Raw genomic sequence first — 20,707 nt, forward strand, 5'->3', positions numbered from 1 at the left:
TACAAACAGACCTCGGTATTTATTGTGTCTTTTTCAGTCTTTCCTGGAGGGGCTGGGGTGTAAGATGGGAGGGAGGAAGGTGAGGCTCTCCCAGCCTGAGCATCCAGGCCTAGGAATCCAGCAAACAACTAGAAGGGGGAGATTGCGCATCAAGGGGTGCCCTTGAGGCAAAATAGGGGAGCACCAAGCTTGGGGTCCCTGGGCAGAGCAGGGAGAGAAAAGTGAGGGCTTGTGGGAACCCACTTGCTCAGTGTCAGGGTTCCTGCCCTGTCCTGGTATGTGGGGCAGAGGGCAGGAGAGGAACACAGGGAAAAGAAGGGGCAGGCCCCAAAGTGAGTAGCGAGATCTCCCGGCCTGTCTCTGAACACTGGAGGGGGTGTTTCTCTGGATTCTGCCTCCAGTGGAATAGCATCCTCACTCTGAGGGAGGACACTCCTGTCCTGTGGTCTGAGTCCTGCCAATTATGACTGCTCATGCTTCCCACAGTCTAACTCTGAGTCTGGTCAGATGCCTCCCCTTCTGGCTCCTGTTTTCTGCTAGTGCTGGGCTAACTCTTGACCTGCCTGAGGGAGACTCAGGATGAGAGGTGAACACAGAGACATAAGGATTGGGTTCTGCCTTCTCTGCCCATGGGAAGCCAGTCAGCTGGGGAATGCCTGACCTTCAGTGTCCTGGATCCCTATTTGGGGGCCTGTAGTCTGAAGTTCCATTTGAGTTTGGGGGGGAGTCAGGCTCTGTCTCAGTACGCAGCAAGGAGGCCTGGCCCCGCTGGCATTCGGGGCTGTAGTAGAAGGAACAGAGTCGGAAAGAGGGCCGAAGCTCATTCTGTATGCGATCCAGGATGTGCACGAAAGTCGGACGCAGGCGCGGACTAGGCTGCCAGCAGAGTCTCATCAGCTCCTGTCTGGGAGGGTGAGGTGGGGTTAGAGGGAGCCCAGATGCACGCTGCCTCCCACACTGAGAGTATCAGTTGGTGGAAGGAAGGGATCAGAGGGGAATAAGTGAGGAACGTAGGTGAGTTAAGAATTGGGAGTAGCCAGTAGGCAGTGGTGCACGTTTATAATCCCAGCACTCAGGAGGCAGAGGCAGGAGGATCTCTGTGAGTTTGATGCCAGCCTGGTCTACCAAAAGCAAATAAATAAATAAAAGAGCTGGGAGTCAGTGGCGTAGAAGCTTTGGGAGAGCTGGGTCGGAGTCAAGGGTGATGAAGAGGACGGGAAGGGCCGCGACCACGACTCACAGCTGAAGCGGGCAGTCCTCCAGCTCCTCCAGGACTCCACCATCCATGACAAATTTGAGCACCTGCTCATTTGATAGACCCTGGTATGGTTGTTCAGCCAAGGTCACAATCTCCCAGAGCACGACACCAAAGGACCTGGAGAATGCGGAGAACAGCCTGAGTCAGCACCCTTCCCGTTGCTCAGCACCCCTAGTGAGGAAGTGCCCCAGACCCTTCCAAGACACTGCCTGCACATCCTTGGGAGCCGCTGCTCCTGCCAGGCCCTACCAGACGTCTGAATGAGTGGTGAAGATTCCATCTTTGAGGGACTCAGGGGCCATCCAGCGCACAGGCAATAGTCCCTTTCCACCTTTGCGGTAATAGTCTGTCTCATACACATCCCGGGTCATGCCAAAGTCTGGAAAGTAAGAGTTTAAGGACATGGGAGACATCACCAGTTCTCCTGGAAGACAGTCCTCAACCTTCTCTCCCCCCAGTCTCTGAGCATCCTGGAAGGTGTGACTTCAAAGGATCCTGGAGGTCATCCCTGCTCTTGGACGTGGAGACCGAGGTGAGGGACTGGGGGACTCGGCCGCCAAGCCTTTGCACCAGGCCTGGTCGCCTATGGCTAGCTTAGGGGAAGAAGCTCTACCTTCAGGCTTCCCTTATCCATCTGGTACCCCACTGTACCACCAATTTTGACGGTGAAATCCTGGGACACCATACAGTTGCGGGCTGCCAGGTCCCGGTGCACAAACTTGTTGGCAGCAAGGTAGGCCATGCCATCTGCAATCTCGCCCGCCATCTGTATCATGTCACTGAGTTCTGGCTGTGGAAGGCCAGGGTTGTTCTACAGGCAAGAGAGGCTATGGTGAAGAACTGCCTCTCACTGTGCCCAACTTCTCAATTCCCCAGCCTCATATGGCTCAGGATCTTCCTTGTTCCAACCTCTGCCTCAGGTCTCAGAGATCGGAGATGGCTCTTGAGGTCCCCACGGTTCATTAACTCCATGATGACCAAAGTTGGCTGGCCCTGAGACACCACACCCAGGAGACGAACCTGGGATGACAAAGATCTTGATTGTAGGTCTCTCTTTGATCCACGTGGCCAATTGACCTTCTGTGATTATACCCCGACTCAGATGCCTCTCCTAACCCCCACCCTGCCACGACTGCAGTCATAATCCTGACCTAACAGTGACCCTGACTTCAACCCTTAACCCCGATCATATCTGATTATCATCATAATCATGAAGTTGGTCCCTCTCAAGACCCCAATAACTCCCTGGAAACCTAATGCTGTACCCCGACCTTGACTGATCTCAGTACTAGGTTCTGCTCCTATTAGGGTTTTTGCTACAGTCCAGCCCGGACCTCATTTCAGACCCTTTCCTTCTTCCCAAAGCCTTTAACCTTGGTATGATCTTACCACATGGTGACACTTGAATGCCTTCATGACGGAAGCTTCCTTGAGGAATTCAATTCTCTCCCGTGCGCTGGCCAGTTCATTAACTGTCTTCAGGGCTACAGGTGTAGACTCCTCTCCAGCCCCAAGCCCTTGTGCCAGTCCCTCATAGACCATCCCAAAAGAGCCTTGGCCCAGCTCCCGGATGATGGATATTTGCTCCCGAGGCACCTCCCACTCATCAGGGACATACACTGAGCAGAAATATGTGTCAGAGGCAAGAGTGCCTCTCTCTGCCATGCCTTCACCTGCCTCTTGTCTCCTTCCCCTCCTAAAGCTATTATTGAACTTTAACGTGAAAAAACTACTTTTCTAAAGGGTCACACATGCTTCAACATGCAGGTAACTACAGAGTCATACAAAGGCATCAGTCAGCTTATGCTGGCTTCCTCAGTACAGAAAACAGTGAACTGTTATTTTCAGATTAAGACAGTCATTCTTTTCTCATGTGTGCATGACGTGTGTGTGTGTGTGTGTGTGTGTGTGTGTGTGTGTGTGTGATGCATACACACGCATGGACATGTGGAGGCTGCAGGTTGATGTCAGAAGTCATCATCAGTTGTTCTTCCACCTTGTTCACTGAGGCAGGGACTCTTAATCAAAATCAGAGCTCATCAATACACCAGTTTGCTCTGGGGATCCTGGTCTCCACCTTCTGAGGCTGGAATTACCTGTGGGTCACTATGCCCATGTAGCATCTAGGAAGATTTCTGGGGATCCAAACAGTCTGAACTGAAGTCCTCACCCTTGTGCAGAGAACATTTTAATTATTATATTTTTGCACTTTATGTCTAAGTGTCTGGTTGTTGTGCCACATGTGTGCCTGGTGCCCTTGAAGGCCAGAAGGGACAGGATCTTTGGAACCAGAATTACAGACAGATGTGAGCCTCCCTGTGAGTGCTGGGAATAGAACCCAGGTTCTCTGCAAAAGTAGTTGGTGCTCTTAACTTTTGTGACAAATATTTTAATGGTGAATCACCTCTTCTGCTCTCAGCTGTTCTCTCTCTCTCTCTCTCTCTCTCTCTCTCTCTCTCTGTGTGTGTGTGTGTGTGTGTGTGATGTGCATGAGTGTGCAGGTGTGCCTTCTGAGTTGTTGCATTGATACAGAGTCTCCCATGGACCGGGAAGCTCCATGCTTTGACTAGGCTTTGGGAGCACACAACAAGTTCTGGGGGGACTCTTGGCTGTCTCTACAATCAGTGCTGGAGTTACACAAGAGATGCCAAGCTTTTTATGTGAGTGCTGGGTATTCAAACTCATGCTTGCAGAGTGGGCACCTTTCCCCCATTGAGTCACCTTCCAAGCCATCACCCCCAGACCATCAAAGGCTCCAAATATATTTCAGGAGCCCTTTGACTTCTCTTCTGAAGTACTCTGTTCTCAAAGCCACCTTCCCCAAGAAGGTCCTGGAACTCTGCTCCTTCACTCCTGCCCCCTTTCCCATGCCACCCATGTCCTGGACTTACTGTGGGAAGCGCTGAAATACTCTGGGTTCACAGACGTGTACAGTGTGCTGTTTCTGCAATGGGAGGCAATGGATCAAGGAGAAAAATAAATACACCAGGATTATGGGGACTACGCTTGCTCTGGTTAGGGTGGCCTCTGGGGAGTCCCAACATTTCCAAGCTGCCCATGGTCCTAGTCCTGGGGTCAGATAGGCCGAGAATAGGTGGGGTCATGGGTAGATAAGGGTGTCCTCTCTCAGTGGGCCCAGAGGGGCTTGATGACATCTGCACAGGTACACCCTAGGGTTGTTTCCTCTTGTCTCAGCAGAATCAACTTCATTTTTTTTTTCTCAGCTTGAGCTAACGGTATGGTGACCAGTAGTCCTCATGTGCCCACACCAAGGTGTTTCTCAGGAGACAAAGCACTTAGGTTAACACAGATGAGCTACCATCTTAGCTAAGAGGCATGTCTCCTGTATGCCTTCCAGGGAAAGAGTTACTGTTTTTAAGGAAGTCCTTTCTGTTGTCTAAACTATGACCCTCTGAGTGTGCGACGGCGAAGGGCGAGAAGAGGAAGGAAGTGTGTGGGACTTGTCGTCACCTCCTCTTGTTGTAGAAGAAACCGAGGGCCGCAAGCATGGTGAGCAGCATGAACCCCACAGGGGTGACAGTGAGGAGGATGCGCAGTCCCCCAGCATCCTCTTCCTCTGGAGGTGGAAGGGGGGGATTGACAGATTAGAGTGGAAACTGCTTCTCTGTCAACACCGGAGAAGGGTGATGGGCCGGTCTGACAGAGAGCAGCTGGGCAGATTGGGGAGCAAGTCTGCCTTACCTGGACCAGTGATGTAGAAGGCAACACCGTCCGTCCAGGAGCCATTGCCAGCCAGTGAGGTGGCCCGGACTCTAGCAGAGTAGTTCCCGGGGGGCAGCAGAGCCAGCTGAACCCCACCAACTTTGGCATAGCGAAGCCGAGACACACAGAGCACTGTGGCCTCCTGCAGATAGAACAGACAGCAGGCTGCGAAGTGGGCGGAGGTGCAGACTCAGACTGGGATAGGGGTCCTGGGTACATACCTCTCCCAGGCGGCGGTACTTGATTTCATACTTGAGGATGAGCCCATTGGGGTCAGGTGGTTCAAGCCAATGCAAGATGACACTGCTCCTGCCAGCTGCCTTCCAGGCCACCTTCCCTGGGATGTCATCCGCTTCTCCTGCAGGAGGGGCATCTGGCAAACAGGCCACAAGCAGTTCTTCTTGCTCACTTTCAAACCCTGGCTAAACTGGGCCCAATGGGGGAGTTTGGAGAAGTTCCACAATCGTGGGAACTGGGAAGGACGAACAGAGTGAGGCTCTAAGGTTAGTGGGAGGGCATAATTGCTGCTTACAGAGCACTGACTGGGCAGTTCTTGAAGTCAGCAGTGGGGGTGCAAGTTGTGTGAGGGGACACCTACTATGTGGCATGGTGCGTGCAAAGACGAATGTGGCGGCACTGCAGCCCACAGTGTGTGCCGCGTGGTTGCAGGCATGGATGTCAATCCTGTATTCCGTGAAGTGCCTCAAGCCGCTCAGCACCGCTCGCTCCCGGGGAACCTTGTCCTCTTGAATCTCAAAATCCGAATTGTTGGTTCCTAGACTGAGAGGCCCAACTTCCCGGCGGTGCCTCTCTAAGTCCCTAAAAATGGGATGCGTCAGAGCCAAAAGGCCTGTTCACATAGCCCCTCCTCCCTCCCCCTCCCCCTCCCGCTTCCGTCCCAGCTCACCTTTGGGGGCTCTTGTTAATGGATGTTACTTTCCAAGGGGACCTGGGGAAGCCAGGGCACCTATCAGCTCCGTTGAGCTCTGCCTTTGCGCCCGCCTCCAAATCCACCCTTTCCAAGGCCAGGCCCGCACCGTAATAGGCCCCTGCCACCAAGTCCCACCCTCTCCAAGTACCGCCCCTCTGGTCCTCCCAACCAGGTCGCACTTCGGGATGGTGATGGCATGATGTAGGAAGTTTTCAAACTTTTTCTGGAACGTGACCTCTTGTGTCTCCAGTGCGGGCAGCGCCTGCCCAGGAGGTGAGTGTTGGCAAGGACAACATCCTTGCTCAGGTTCAGCCTCCAGCGCCGGGTCTTCGCGGTCGAAGCGTGCGTCGTGGCTGCTGGTGGGCAGCCGTAGACCTGTGGGCACCGTGCAGAAGAGAGAAGTCAAGGCAGCGGTCCACCCGCCACTGAGCATCCCCGATCTGAGGCACCCCCAGCGCACCGCGGTGGCAGTAGTCATTGATGTAGAGATCACCGTCCTCTGCTAGGCGCTGCCACAGCACCAGGTAGTAGGTGATATTTCCATTGCGCTGGACTGGCGGCTTCCAGCGCACCAGAAGGTGTGAAGAGGATTTGGACGTGGAGATGACATCTTGGGGCACCGTGGGGGCTATGATTGTGAAGAGGGTGATGCTCAGAGGTGGGGCCCCTGCTGAGCACTGTGTGATCTATCCCCCTTTTCCAGAGGGATCTATGACTTTCAGCCCTCCTTCCCTACATATCATTCTGTCCTTTCTCTGTTTCAGAAAATAGTATGGATGAAACTTCATTCACGACAGGCAAGTACTCTCCTAAATGAGCCGTGGCCCCAGCCATGGGGAGGCAATATTGTTATACAGAAGCGCAGGATTCAGGATTTAGTTCTCCAAATCCTTCACAGGATTTTGAGTTCACTCGGCTGTCTCAAGTCCAACCCAGCCTCACCCAAGCACAGAAAATACCCTGATTCTTGGTAGTGCCAAAGAATCTGACCTTCTACCCTGTAGGGTTCCCCAACCCGCTTGTGTCTGGCACCCGTGTGCTTCTATCTTCCTCCCTAGGACTCACGCATCTCATTCTGGAGCCCTCAGCTCACCGGCAGGCAATGTTCGAAGGTAGACGATAGGGCTCTGGGCTCCTTGATGGGGGCTGTCCTCCGCAGTGGTCAGTGTGATGGCTCGTACAAACACAGCATACTGTGTCCAGGGCTTAAGGGGTGCTAGGGTCACCCCTGGCTCCTGGGTACGGCTGAGGGGTAGTTCCACATCCAACAGGTTCCAGCTCTGGGCTCCACACGCATCTGGACCCACGTGTTCTGTGGCGTTCTGGAATGGGCTGAATACACCATCCCCAGTGTTGGGGTAGGGGTCAGGCCACACCTGACCCCTACTAACTAACACCTCCCCCACTATGCAGGATGGCCATAGCCCTTTCCCCACTTTGCATGTGAGCACAGCTGGAATTTCTGTCAGTTCACCCACCCTGTGGGGCTTATGATCCTGCCACACATCACAAATTATAATGAAATATCCCTCATCCTTAGTAGGAATTATTGAGTTTTTGTCCTAATGAGAATAGCCAGAAATAAATAAATAAATAAATAAAGAAATAAAGAAAGAAAGAAAGAAAGAAAGAAAGAGAGAGAGAGAGAGAAAGAAAGAGGTTTGTACTGTATTAAAACAAAACCCAGAAAGTGGGTATGGGTAAAGAAGCAAATCATTCTCATCTCTAGGACCAAGAGAATCATTCTCGTTCTCTGGAGCTAGGACCAAGAGAGCACTCTCTTGCTGAGGGCAGAATAATCCTCTCTTCTGATTTGTTCTGTTCTCGAGTGTATTTCCAAGTGGCCCAGCCTAGTCTTGAACCTGCTGTTTTTTGTCTTTGGCTCCTGAGTGTTTACCATGATTATAGGCTTGCACCACCACTCCCAGTAGGCAGAGTATCTTAGTCAGAGTCCCTGCATGGATTCTGGAAGTCTATGAACCTTCCAGACTACAGGCATGGTTCTACATGTGCTTGTGTGTCCATAAACACCTTTCTAGAGGTGGGTTCCTAGCTTTCATGCTGTCCAAAAACTCGCTATGTAGATCAGGCTGGCCTCAAACTCACAGAATTCACCTGTCTCTGCCTCCTGAGTGCTGGCATTAAAGATGTGTACCACCACACCAGGCCAGCTCTCATGTCTTAAAAGTAGATCCCCAAAACCAACAACCACCGCCTCAAGGGAATACTTGAGGCAGACTTTGGGGATTAGACTGGAGGCAGGCCATGCAGAGATACCACAGGCTCTAAGGATACAAGGAGAGCTAGCTTCTAACCAGAGAAAATAAGGTTTTGGGGTACTGTAAGGCATTACATCCATGTTTATGATATGATTATTTGATGGTAGGCAGAGGGGTGGGATTATGCTGAGTCAGGGACAAAAGGTTGTGTGTGTGTATTTTGTGTGTGATGATGTATAGGTGGGGATGCCCTCATTGGTGCAGGTGTGTGAGTGTGTGAGTGTGTGTGTGTGTATGTTTGTGTGTGTGTGATGGTGTATAGGTGGGGATGCCCTCAGTGGTGCAGGTGTGTGTGTGAGTGTGTGTGTGTGTGTGATGGGTGTATAAGTGGGGATGCCCTCAGTGGTGCAGGTATGTGTGTGTGTGTGTGTGTGTTTGTGTGTGTGTGTGTGATGGTGTATAGATGGGGATGCCCTCATTGGTGCAGGTGTGTGAGTGTGTGTGTGTTTGTGTGTGTGTGATGGTGTATAGGTGGGGATGCCCTCAGTGGTGCAGGTGTGTGTATGTGTGTGTGTGATGGGTGTATAGGTGGGGATGCCCTCAGTGGTGCAGGTATGTGCATGTGTGAGTGTGTGTGTGTGTGTGTGTGTGTGTGTGTGTGTGATGGTGTATAGATGGGGATGCCCTCAGTGGTGCAGGTGTGTGTGTGAGTGTGAGTGTGTGTGTGTGTGTGTGTGATGGGTGTATAGGTGGAGATGCCCTCAGTGATGCAGGTGTGTGTGAGTGTGTGTGTGTGTGTGTGTGTGTGTGTGTGTGTGATGGGTGTATAGGTGGGGATGCCCTCAGTGGTGCAGGTGTGTGAGTGTGTGTGTGTGTGTGTGTGTGTGATGGTGTATAGATGGGGATGCCCTCAGTGGTGCAGGTGTATGAGTGTGTGAGTGTGTGTGTGTGTGTGTGTGTGTGATGGTGTATAGATGGGGATGCCCTCAGTGGTGCAGGTGTATGAGTGTGTGTGTGTGTGTGTGTGTGTGTGTGTGTGATGGTGTATAGATGGGGATGCCCTCAGTGGTGCAGGTGTATGAGTGTGTGAGTGTGTGTGTGTGTGTGTGTGTGTGATGGTGTATAGATGGGGATGCCCTCAGTGGTGCAGGTGTATGAGTGTGTGTGTGTGTGTGTGTGTGTGTGTGTGTGTGATGGTGTATAGATGGGGATGCCCTCAGTGGTGCAGGTGTATGAGTGTGTGTGTGTGTGTGTGTGTGTGATGGTGTATAGGTGGGAATGCCCTCAGTGGTGCAGGTGTATGAGTGTGTGTGTGTGTGTGTGTGTGTGTGTGATGGTGTATAGATGGGGATGCCCTCAGTGGTGCAGGTGTATGAGTGTGTGTGTGTGTGTGTGTGTGTGTGTGTGTGTGTGATGGTGTATAGGTGGGAATGCCCTCAGTGGTGCACTGGTTCAGGTGGGTGAAGACCAGAGGTCGATGCTGAAATGTCTTCCTCAATCACTTTCTGTATTTTGAGATGGGTTCTTCCTCTTTCTGCTCAGGTGCCTGGCCAGCGAGCTCTCAGGGTCACCATCTTTGCCCTCATCGCTGGTGTCTCAGATGCATCCTGCCACACCTGGCTCTCCTGTGAGTTCAGGGGTCTGACCGCAAGTCCTCACCTTGGGCAGCAAAAACCACCTTACCCACTGAGCCGTCTCCCTGGTTGAGCGAGACGAGGAGAGGCTTGAGGCCCAGCTCCAAGTGCCTGTTCTTGCTGGAACTCAGAGGCAGGATGGTCCAGGAGCTGGTATGGGGGTTACAGAGTGGGCATCATGAAGGCAGGTGCCTTGTGAGATATGACGCACTGAGTAGGTGTGGGTCAAAACCAGAATTGGACAGGGATTCTCAGGGTCTGCCCCTGAGGGCACACACAACAGTCTTACGATAAAGTGGTGGTGCTGACTTGGAGACTTCCTCAGGAACCCTAAGATGCTTTGCCCCTAGCATGTAGCTGTGTAGGTTGTGAACTGCTTGAGCATAGCTAGGGAGGTATTTACATTGCTGCCCATGTCAATAACCCCTTGAGGTGTGTCCTATGAGTCTCAACATCAGTTAGGAGCTTGTTAGGAATGTAGGTTCATAGGCCTTGCTTGATATTAGTCAACTCAGATTGTTCGATGAAGCCGGGATCCATATTTGACACACTCTCCCTTCTCCCTGCATTAGGCATTCTTCTGCCATTGAGCTAAGGGAGAACCTGGGCCAGTTGAGCACCCTGTTTCTGTGGGCTCCCTACTTGTTTCCAGACAGACCCTGAGGTGCTGCTGCAATAAGGCCTTTCAATTCTAATTTGCAGGAAGAACCTCCAGTTTGGATGGTCCAGACCTGTCTACCAAGGAGAGCACTTCTCCTCCTCCTCCTCCTCTTCCTCCTCCTCCTTCTTCCTTTTTTTTTTTTTTTCAAGACAGGGTTTCTCTGTAGTTTTGGAGCCTGTCCTGGATCTCACTCTGTAGACCAGGCTGGCCTCGGACTCACAGGCATCCACCTGCCTCTGCCTCCAGAATGCTGGGATTAAAGGTGTGTGCTACTATCACCTAGTGGAAAGAACTTATTTCCTGCTCCTGATCATCATCTTATAAGGAAATCTCTTGAGCTTGTTCCCACTCTTGCCCTGGTTCTGGGGATGGAACCGGAACCTCTCATGTTAGGCAAGCATCCTGCCACTGAGCTCCATCTACTGTTCATTTTGAGACAGGATCTCACTAGGCAGACCATGTGGGCCTTGAATTTAGGATTCGCTTGTTTTAGCCTCCATGTTGTTCTTAGGACTGTGCCAAAGGCTTGGCTGGGACGCCTGTCACTGACACTTGTTTTAGAAGTCCTCCTTGTGGTACCTCTCTTGCTAATGGCAGTCCACTCTCTCCAAAGAAATAGCCCATTTCAGGCTGGAGTGTAGCTTAGTTGGTATAATATTTGACTAGCATGCACATTGCCTGGAGTTTGACTCTCAGCATCACATAAATGGGTTATGGTATGAACTTCTGTAATCTAGCACTTTGGGGTTGAAAATAAGAGGGTAAGTTTAAAAAGTTTGAGGGCAGCCTGGATATAGAAGACCTACTTAAGAGAAAGAAAGCACGGGGCAGTGGGGGTGCAGTGGTGGCGCACGCCTTTAATCCTGGCACTCGGAGGGCAGTGGTGGCGCACGCCTTTAATCCTGGCACTCGGAGGGCAGTGGTGGCGCACGCCTTTAATCCTGGCACTTGGAGGGCAGTGGTGGCCACGCCTTTAATCCTGGCACTGGGAGGTAGAGGCAGGTGGAGCTCTGTGAATTTGAGGCCAGCATGGTCTACAGAAAGTTCTGGACAGCCAGGGCTACATCATGAGACAATGTCTTATTTTGAGGGGGTCGGGGGAGAGAAAGAGAGAGAGAGAGAGAGAGAGAGAGAGAGAGAGAGAGAGAAACAGAGACAGAGAGAGAGGAAGAAGGGAGGAAGAGAAGAAGGAAGGAAGGGAAAGAGGGAAGGGAAGGAGGAAGGTCTGTTCCTGCTCTTCTCCCTCCTCAGGCTTTAATGAAATGTTGGTAAAAACGCTCCTAAAATGACCAGATTAGTAGGTACTTCCCAAACCGCTGCTGGGCAAGAGCATGTGGTCAGCAGAGAACTTTAGCACAGTGGATTGAAGCTCAATTAGCCACACTGTTCTAGCAAAATGATCTTCTGGGTTCTCAGAAATCCTGGCTGTCCTCTTCGTTTCACTTGGTGGGGGGAAACGGAGGCATGGAGGACAAAGAAGGTGAGACAGATCCAGGCAGTATGTGACTGTGGGTCCTAGCCTTCGGGCTCTCGGTAGCCCAGCCGGGACGTGCCCTCACCTCCTTTGGTTTGAAAATAATTGGACTCTGCATAGCACACAGGCCTGGAACCTCGGCGTTCTTGGAGGCTGGGATTCAGGCAGAGGAATCTTTTGAGAGTTGGACGCTGATTTACATAGTAAGGCCCTGTCTCAAAGTGGGGTGGGATTAGGGTCCTCTGTCTGGCACCACTCTCTACTCACGACTCCTTGTAATAGACGATGAAACTGAGCAGGTCCCGGGCCTCCAGAGGTTCATAGCGCTCCCAGCGCAGCAAGATGCGGTCCGCCTCAGTCAGGTTGAACACGAAGCGCAGAGTTCGAGTCTGGCCTGGGTAGGGCAAAAGGAAAGCATTCTCTCCACACGCCCGTCACAGGCTCGTGCTGACTGACACCGACCCCACGGCTTCTCATCCTCTTGGGTGACCCCTCCCCCGTGTCTTAGTGCGTGCGTGTTGCCCTGCTTGTACTCCTGGGGTTGGGCAGGTCTTTACAGGCAGCGCGATCTCCGTTGGTGCGGGGGTTGATCTCAGCTTTGCTCTGCCGTCCTCTGGTCCCTGTCACCTCCTCCAGTTGGTATATGTGCTCCATGCAGAGACGTGGGTTGAAGGCGAAGTACATTTTACCCACAGGAATGGTGAGCCCCATAGTCACCCAGGACCCCAACTGTTGCAGGTTCTGGTTGTCCAACACGTAGAGTGTGTAGTTCCTGGAGAAAGCCGGGTGCCTTGCTCTGCAAGGTGGCAGGGGTTGGGGCAGAAGAGGGGCTGGCTCATGGATTCCCCTGCAGAAGCTGCACTGGGCACAGGTGTAATCTGCGGTCCACTCACATCCACGAGGGGTTCAGGGGCACCCTCTCTGTGCCACTGACTAGGAATGTGGCATCCTGAAATTCCCCGCCCCCTCTGCGGACCTCACTAATGAAGGGTCAGCATTATGTCCCTCTCCTCCTTCATATCACTTTAACAGCACTGGCTGTGAGGACACAGGAGCCGGCCGGCCAGTTTGGCTATAGGTACACCTAGTGGTGAAGAGGAGACAGAAGAAGCCACAGGGACCACTTGACTGGTGACAATTTAGACTTTTTTTTTTTTTTTTCAAGACAGGGTTTCTCTGAAACTTTGTAGCCTGTCCTGGAACTAGCTCTTGTACAGGTTGGCCTCGAACTCACAGAGATCCACCTGCCTCTGCCTCCTGAGTGCTGGGATTAAAGGTGTGCACCTCCACTGCCCAGATAAACTTCTTTTTATTTTGAAAACTACTGACAACGTTGTGATCAGGCCTTAGTTCCTAGGTGGTAAGGAATGATTTTACACCCAGTCAGGTGCACTCCGCAACCAAACTGACCAGGTGTTTCAATCATGGCCTGTTGTTATGGAAGAGCACAGAACCAGTGTTGCGTATACTGTGTTCCGGGACCGTTTAAAGCACTTCATACACAACAGCGTACGTAGTTATCACAATCCTAGAGCACAAAGCTTCCTTTTACAGAGGGAAAACCCGAGAACCAGAGAAGTCAAGTAGCCTCCCCACACTCACACGGCTAGTAATTAGCAAACTAATTTCAGAACCCATTCTCTTCACTAGTGTTCCAAGAAGGTTGAGGAAAAGGGGGCTGGTCAGGCTGATTTCTGACCCCTTACCCATCCACCATGGAGTCTCCCCGGATTAGTTTGAGGTTCTTGAAAAAGCCCAGGGACACGAGTGCGAAAGAGTGCTTGATTTTGAGGAAGCCGGTGATGGTCTCCACCAGCCCCAGGTTGTGCTGAAGCTCGGGTTCCAGGTTGTCTGAGGATGAGGAAGATAGGACTGGAGTAGGGTTGGGGAAGGGTAGGGAACTGGAGGGACAGAGGCATAGGACCCTGGATGAGGGAAGCCATGCATGGACTGCAGTTAGGAGAAAGGGTGTGGTCAGGAAGAGTACTGACAGCCTTGGCGAAGGTTGAGGATGAGGCTTCCCTCCACGTGGGTGCAGCCCACCAGATCCTGTGTGGCTTGGACAGAGTCGATGGTCTTTGTGCCGACTTTGCACTCTTTGGGGCACAGTCCCTCGCACTTGTGGCAGAAAATGCTGGCAGGACAAGTAGACAGCCTGAGTTTTGGGCCGACGAAACGGCTCAGGCCTCCCGGCAGTCCCAAGGGTATGTCCCTCACCTGCTGCTATTGCGGGTAAAGCCCGGAGGGCATTGAGCCAGGCAGCTGCCCTGGTAGATGCCAAAGGTGGCGGTGCGGCCAGGCACCTTACGCAGATGAGCGCAGACCTCAGAGGTGACACAGCGCCAGGACTCATACTGGTAGGTGCCCGGAGGGCAGGTCCGGAGGCAGGCTCCTTGGAAGTAGAGGTGGCGGCAAGCTACACAGGCTCGAGGGTCTTCAGGTTGGCTGCAGCCCCCCAGGCATTCATTGTGGCAGCACTCACCTCCTGCTGTGCAGGCCAACCCGCCGGGGCAGCGACACACTGTGGGCAGAGGGCCGTTAGACTTTGCCTGCCTCTTGGCAACCCCTCAACAATGTCCTTTTCCAACCCTGGCCCACCCCATCCTGAGGTGACCCTCTCAGCACCAGGTGACACTACTGACTTTGTTTCCTTGCATCATGGATGCTTGAAGGCCTCTCTCTGTCCTCCACCTTGAGAGTATCAGAACTCAGGCTAGGCTGTGTTGCAATCCCAGCACTTGGGACACAAAAGCTGTTGGATCTCTGTGTAAGTTTGAGGCTAGCCTGGTCTTGTGAGTTCTAGTCTAGCTTAAGCTGGACAGAGAGACCCTCCCTCAGGAGGAAAAAAAAGAAAAAGAAAAAAAAGTCTCAGAACTCAGGATGGAGCAGCGACCTTGTCCAGCAGGATTGCTGTTCTGCAGCCTGCTGTCCTGTCTAGGCTGTCCCGTGGTGACTTGATATAGTGCCAAGGAGAATCAGCTGGCTACTCCTGATCAGCTAGGCCAGGGCAAGGTGGGTCCAGCCTGGGCCTGTTGACATGGTACACAAATTGAGAGGACATGTAGCAGCTGTGTTTACAGCCAACAGGGAGGCCGCTCACTGCTGATACAGCAGGGCTCTTGTTATTCTCCGTCCTGGAGCTGAGGCTCGAGGCGAGGCGCAGGCTTTGAGCTGTGTGAGAACGACTCCTGGGCTAGGGGACTTCAGATCTGCTCCTGGCCTCTGGAAGATCTTACCCCGCTGCCCACTACGTTCCTTCTGCCTCCGCTAGTGTACTTCCTAGGTCCCGGACTTTCCCTTGCCAGTCCAAGTCTTTCCATCCTTTCCTTCTCCATTCTGTTCCCAACACCTCATCTCTGTTTCACTGCTACCAGTGCATCCCCTGATGGCATGGGGCTGAGACCACATCCCTGGGAGCAGAGCGCTGGCGCTGTGCAGGCTCCTCACTCCCTATCGTCACCCAGAGGAGACAGGTGGAGATGCTGGCTAGAGAGCAGAGGTCAACGCCGCAGGGGCCACCTGGCTGCATCCTTGGCTGCTGCCCCAGAAGACGGTTTCTTGGGCTGACTTCTGTCCACTTGTGTCTACCCTCTTCCCAAAGCCCCTCCTTACCTACTCTGTGCCTGCCTGATGTCATGCCAATTATTTAATTTCTGTGAACTTCAGTTTCCTTTCCTGTAAAGTGGGATAATAAGGGTACCTGTCCCATAGGAAGGGTAATGGTTTGAAAACAATGGTCGCAAGCCAGACATATATCTGTAATCCCAGCACTTAAGAGACAGAAGAATTAGGGTTCAAGGGCAACCTCAGCCACATGTCAAGTTTCAGGCCAGCCTGGGCTACATTATATGTTGGCTCACAAACCAAACAATAGCAAAAGGTGGAAGAGCCCCACCTCCCTGTGCTGCAGTCATGTTCTGTGCACGTGCCCACCTCTCTGGCAGTGACTGGAGGTCCAGCACCTGTAGTCAGTGTGCCCACTGAAGGTGGTTCTCGCACAGGGCTCGCCAGCAGCACCCAGCACACCAGGGCACACGTCGGCACACTCCTCGCCCAGCTTATTCCCCACAATGTGGTTGGCGCCAGGCGCAGGCTGCAACAGGCCCCAGTCAATGGTGGAGAGGTGGCAGAGTTCCTGGTTCTTCTCCACACGCACAGCCCCACGCAGCACAGCCCCAAGCGAGGGCAGCCCAATGTCCCGTAGGTGGGGCATCTCAAAGATAATGAGGGCGTAGCCCAGGAAGAGGCGCGCACCTCGGATCACAGCAAGGTTAGGGAAGAGGTCTCGAAGGCTCTCCAGGCCATAGACTCGGAACAACAGCAGGTAGTCTGTGACCTGAGTAAGGCGCGGGAAGCTGAGGCCTCGGAAGTCCTCTCCAGTGGCAGCAAACATGAGAAGGATCTGCAGGTGACCCTCCACCACGCTGCAGTTCTCCAGCCGGCGAAGCTCCGTCACCTCAGAGCGGATATCCAGGCTGGGACACACTGTAGACACATTTGGGCGGGCAGATGAGAACAGCGCAGACCGAGACCTGTCCTGGGAGCTCTGGAGGGGGCACCACACTGACAAGTAGGAGGACACAGCATGGAGGGCACCAAGCTGGGCTCTAATGAAGAGCTTCCTCCTCCCAAACAAGCCAGTCGGAGTCTTGGCTTAGTGTTTGTGTTCCCTTATGTGGCTCCCCCGGCTCCTAAAATCAGCTCCTCTCACTATCTTGTTTAAACCAGTCTCCCCCTGCTCTTTTCTGGGGGTCAGTGCTGGTACATCCCCAACCCATGGTGTTTACTCTGGTAGCCTGGAACTCTGTCCTCCTGCCTCTGCCTCCTGAGTCTGTGTACCACATCTGGTTTCCCTGTAACTCCCAACTAACTTATATGTAATTTCTTCATTTGTCTTGCTTATTGCAAGCCTCACGAGGGCAGGAATTTTTTTTTAATTTACTACTTTATACTGGTTCATGTGTAGTGCCTAATGCAAGATTGGTGCCCTATGAATGCTTGGGGAGAAAATGAACGCACAATGTGCCTGGAAGGAAGTGAGTACTGACTGAGAGCTGACTGAGTACTGAGTGAGTACTGAGTGAGTACTGAGTGAGTAGTGAGTGAGTAGTGACTGAGTACTGAGTGTATACTGAGTGAGTACTGAGTGAGTGAGTACTGAGTGTATACTGAGTGTGTACTGAGTGTGTACTGAGTGAGTACTGAGCGTGTACTGAGTGAGTACTGAGTGAGTACTGAGTAAGTACTAAGTGTGTACTGAGTACTTAGTGAGTGAGTACTGAGTGTGTACCGAGTGTGTACCAAGTATGTACTGAGTGAGTACTGAGTGTGTACTGAGTGTGTACTTAGTGAGTACTGAGTGTGTACTGAGTGAGTACTTAGTGAGTACTGAGTGTATACTGAGTGAGTACTTAGTGAGTACTGAGTGTGTACTGAGTGAGTACTGAGTGCATACTGAGTGTGTACTGAGTGAGTTCTGAGCATGAGCTTCTCTCCCTGTCCTCAGGGAGCCAGCTCCCCAGTAAGAAATCGGTTTTTGCTCTGAAGGTACTTTCCATGGCTTCTCCTTGCCAACAGCCCTCATTTTACTTCCTCAGCCCAACATTCTGGGGTGTAGACAAGCTGGTGCCCATTTATCTCTCCAGCCTCAAACCCAGAAAAGCTCCGTAGGTCTCTGACCTGCAATCCTGGGGGCTGGTGTCCTTTCCATAGCTCTCTGGCTGGAGCTCAGCAGCGAGTCACGAGATTCCCAGAGGGCTGCCTGCATTTCCACCATTCTCTTGAGAGCTCTGGCTGTTCTAAGTCCAGTTTGCATCTCCATGGTACCCAGATCAGGACTGGAACCTCTGGGTACTCAGGGAGTATGGGCCAGCAACATCTGGATCCCAAGTCTACCCTTTCCTTTGGGACCTAGTCCATTCACCTCTGTTCTCAAGGCTAAGTTCCTTGTAGGGGCTGGATGCTTGGCCCCACTTGCTCCTGAGGAGAGCCTGCAGGTCTTCGTAGAAAACACAATCTGAATGCTCCAGTTTAACATCCAGGTCTGTTTCCTCTCTCCTCATCTGGCCCTCCAGAAATGTCCCACAATGGCACCACACCACACCGCACGTTCTCCCATACAGACTAGCCCTGTCCCTGGCTCAGGGCTTGTCAAGGACAAACAGGATGGAAAGCCTGGCTCCCTGTACTTTCTCTCTGTGGTTGATGCTCGACTCTCCAGCTGTTGGATGTGTGTGCACGCCCACGCCCACTTGCTTGTGCACACACTAGGCAAGGTAGGTACACACACACACACACACACACACACACACACACACACACACACACACACCAAAAAAGAGGAAAAACACTTCTGTTCTCTCTAGGAAAGCCAATTAGGTTCTTTGAGGCAGGTGGGGGGTTCCCTCAGGTGCTCTGCTTCCCATCATGCCTTAGCCTCTCCAGAGCTCCCCTAATGTGAAACATTGGAAAAACAAATCCAAGACCTCTTCAGATTAACCCCTGCCTTTCCTCAGGACAGGCTCTATGGAGAGCTTTGCTGGGAAACAGCAGCTGTGCTCCTTGACCAAACACTAAGTCCCAGGATTTGCATGCTTTGTTTTGACAACTGTGCTCTTGCCTGGCATCTGCTGTGCAGTGTGCTGGCACAGAATGGGCAGGGGTAGGGTGCTCAGGCAGATCACCATGCATTGCAAATCTTCTGTGACTGGCCCCTTTCAGAGGGCACCTTACCCTGGTCCATTTGTATTATCTGTACAGGAAAGGAAGCCCCTGCCTTGACCTTGGAAGCCCCACTCAGAAGAGCATCCTAAGACCCTTCACACTCTCAGAGTGCTGAGTTCCCAAGCTCTCTGTGTGGAGGACAAAGGCAGATTAGAGAATGAAGGAGTACACTTAATCCTTTCTCTTCAGTTGATTCCATTTCCCGCGCAGCTTCTGGCAACCCTCTGAAGGCAATTTGGTCTGCACGGACCACTCACACTTCCTGGATGCCTTTGGTGGGAAGTGTGTGTCAGAGGAACAGCACTGAGGCACAGAGGGTAGGCAGTCCTGTCTCAGGCAGACTAAAGCTGGAGCTCAGGACCTGCCCTGGAGCTGCCTCTTCAGCCTCTGAGCCTGCTATCAGCACAAAAGGTCAATTGCTTTAATGGTCCTGGTGTCAGCTGCTGGTCCCAGGCTACCCCTTATCATTTAGTGGCCCTAGAGAAGACTTCTGATTCCCACAGTCTCACTTTGGTTCAAACTCAGACTTTCCTGGAATAGCGGCATCACAAATAGCAATGGGTTCATTCAATTTCTAACTCCTTAACTCTTAGGAAGCTGAGAGAGAGAGAAAACTCTTCATTTAAGATTTTTTTTTCCCTAGTGAAAAGTCCTTTTGAGGGCTAGCCCTAGTCTTTGAGTTCCAATAAAGATTAAATAGAAGCCAGAGGTAATGGCACATGCCTTTAATCCCAGCAGAGGCAGGTGGCTCTCTAAAGGCCAGCCTGGTCTACAGTGTGAGTTTTAGGACAGCCAGGGCTACACAGAGAAACCCTGTCTTGAAAAACTAAATCAAACAAAGACAACATAGAAGTTTTCTCGGAGCGAGATGGGGTTGGAAAGACGATGTTGGGGACTCACCCTCTACTGTGTCCAGGCCAGATCCCAAGGACAGCAGGCTCATTAGCAAGTGTACTCCCCAGGGCCACAGAGCAGGCACTGCCGTCATCTCAGCCCTGAGTGTCCTCCAGGTGTCCTGCTGGGAAAAAGGGTCTCATGGGATGCAGACCCAGGTTCCGGAGTGGGGAGTGAGGTACAGGGGCAAAGGGATTGGAAATCTCAAGTAGAGATAACCAAGATAGAAAAGAATTCCGGACCAGAGGAATCAAACGCTGTGCCAGGCAGCTGCACACAGCTTCAGTATGATCCAGAGACAGAGGCTGGAACAGAGGGAGATGCAGTCAGAAGCAGGAGACCCTCAGAGAGGCTTCCAGAGGAAGAAATTGACCCAGAATTCAGAACACGACGATTCATGGCCCGCACAGTCGCGCGAGGGGAGGCGGAGAGAAAGCCCCGGGAGCGTCCGGAGGGGCTGCGGCTGAGTCAAGAGGAGCGCAAGACTCCACCCTGAGACTCGGCACCCTCCTGGGCGTACGGACTTCCAGCTTCTGTTCGCTGCGGCTCCCGGGCCAGGAACGCAGGGACCTCGCCAAGCTCCCGCCCTTTCCAGAAACGGATTGGTTTGTGCGGATTTCTCTGTTCTCTCCGCCCCTCCCACAAAGTCAAGTAAAAATATTTAGCCTGTCAACTGAGGGAGGTGTGTGTGTGTGTGTGTGTGTGTGTGTGTGTGTGTGTGTGTGAGACAGATGTGTTGGGGAAAATAAGGCCAAAATGCCGAAGGGGTTGGGGGCCAAGAAATCTTGGCAGCGTCTCTCTGCCACCTCTGGCACCGCCCCTGCCAGCTGCAGACGTGGAGGCAGAGACTGGTCTGAAGAGCGCAGGTTCTGGAGTTCAACAGGTGTTTTGACACTCTAGAGGGTGACTTCCCGCATCCCCGAAGGTCGGACCCTGCTTGTGGAATCTGGAGATCTTAGACCTTCGCCTCTAGAAGCCCCTCCCAGCCTCTCGAGGCTACTCTGACTATAACTCCTTGGTGCGAGGTGTGTTCCTGCCAAGTCCCTTGGTTCTGGCTCAGATCCCGAGAAGAGCCATCTCTCCGTAAGATTACGCCGTCATTTGGTTACTTTTAAGAATTCGGAATGGTTGGTGGGTCTTTGTGTGTGCATACTCGTGTGGAGGTACTTGCTTGGACCTGGCACGGAAAA

The 20,707-nt window shown here is 52.5% G+C and overlaps 1 protein-coding gene and 2 long non-coding RNA genes across 4 annotated transcripts; 2 read left to right on the forward strand and 1 right to left on the reverse strand.

The window, feature by feature from the left end:
* On the reverse strand, nucleotides 1–20,084 carry Insrr (insulin receptor related receptor). 2 transcript variants are annotated; one of them, XM_085678098.2, is made up of 22 exons: nucleotides 19,524–20,083; nucleotides 15,834–16,385; nucleotides 14,118–14,421; nucleotides 13,892–14,034; nucleotides 13,607–13,751; nucleotides 12,458–12,672; nucleotides 12,168–12,294; nucleotides 7,006–7,244; nucleotides 6,373–6,540; nucleotides 6,092–6,287; nucleotides 5,889–5,930; nucleotides 5,580–5,800; nucleotides 5,203–5,339; nucleotides 4,961–5,123; nucleotides 4,730–4,835; nucleotides 4,150–4,202; nucleotides 2,648–2,877; nucleotides 2,168–2,278; nucleotides 1,910–2,069; nucleotides 1,508–1,637; nucleotides 1,241–1,375; nucleotides 1–904 (listed from the first exon to the last, which is right to left on the reverse strand). In XM_085678098.2, the coding sequence occupies exons 1-22, from the start codon at nucleotides 19,609–19,611 to the stop codon at nucleotides 664–666; spliced, it is 3,906 nt and encodes a 1,301-aa protein (XP_085534224.1). In that variant the 5' UTR covers nucleotides 19,612–20,083; the 3' UTR covers nucleotides 1–663. The 2 variants fall into 2 exon arrangements, with proteins under 2 accessions (XP_085534224.1, XP_087753526.1); XM_087897400.1 differs by having other exon boundaries at nucleotides 763–900; nucleotides 19,524–20,084.
* LOC146891338 (uncharacterized) lies at nucleotides 4,709–6,710 on the forward strand. The gene is made up of 3 exons (XR_014997727.2): nucleotides 4,709–4,768; nucleotides 6,085–6,185; nucleotides 6,677–6,710. It is a non-coding gene; the product is annotated as an uncharacterized LOC146891338 (long non-coding RNA).
* On the forward strand, nucleotides 9,671–10,701 carry LOC148119510 (uncharacterized). Its single transcript, XR_015735232.1, has 2 exons — nucleotides 9,671–9,758; nucleotides 10,468–10,701. It is a non-coding gene; the product is annotated as an uncharacterized LOC148119510 (long non-coding RNA).
* Nucleotides 20,085–20,707: the final 623 nt, after the last annotated feature.

This window comes from Myodes glareolus, chromosome 17, assembly GCF_982192425.1.
Source record: "Myodes glareolus chromosome 17, mMyoGla1.1, whole genome shotgun sequence".
NCBI lineage: Eukaryota > Metazoa > Chordata > Mammalia > Rodentia > Cricetidae > Myodes > Myodes glareolus.

What these genes read in the sequence shown, in the direction of transcription:
- Insrr (XM_085678098.2), bottom strand. Translation starts at nt 19,611, where the DNA reads ATGACGGCAGTGCCTGCTCTGTGGCCCTGGGGAGTACACTTGCTAATG. An exon ending in CATTCAAGTGTCACCATGTG is followed by an intron (nt 2,279 to 2,647) that starts GTAAGATCATAC and finishes TTGTCATCCCAG; the next exon opens with GTTCGTCTCCTGGGTGTGGT. An exon ending in GAGGACTGCCCGCTTCAGCT is followed by an intron (nt 905 to 1,240) that starts GTGAGTCGTGGT and finishes TCACCCTCCCAG; the next exon opens with ACAGGAGCTGATGAGACTCT.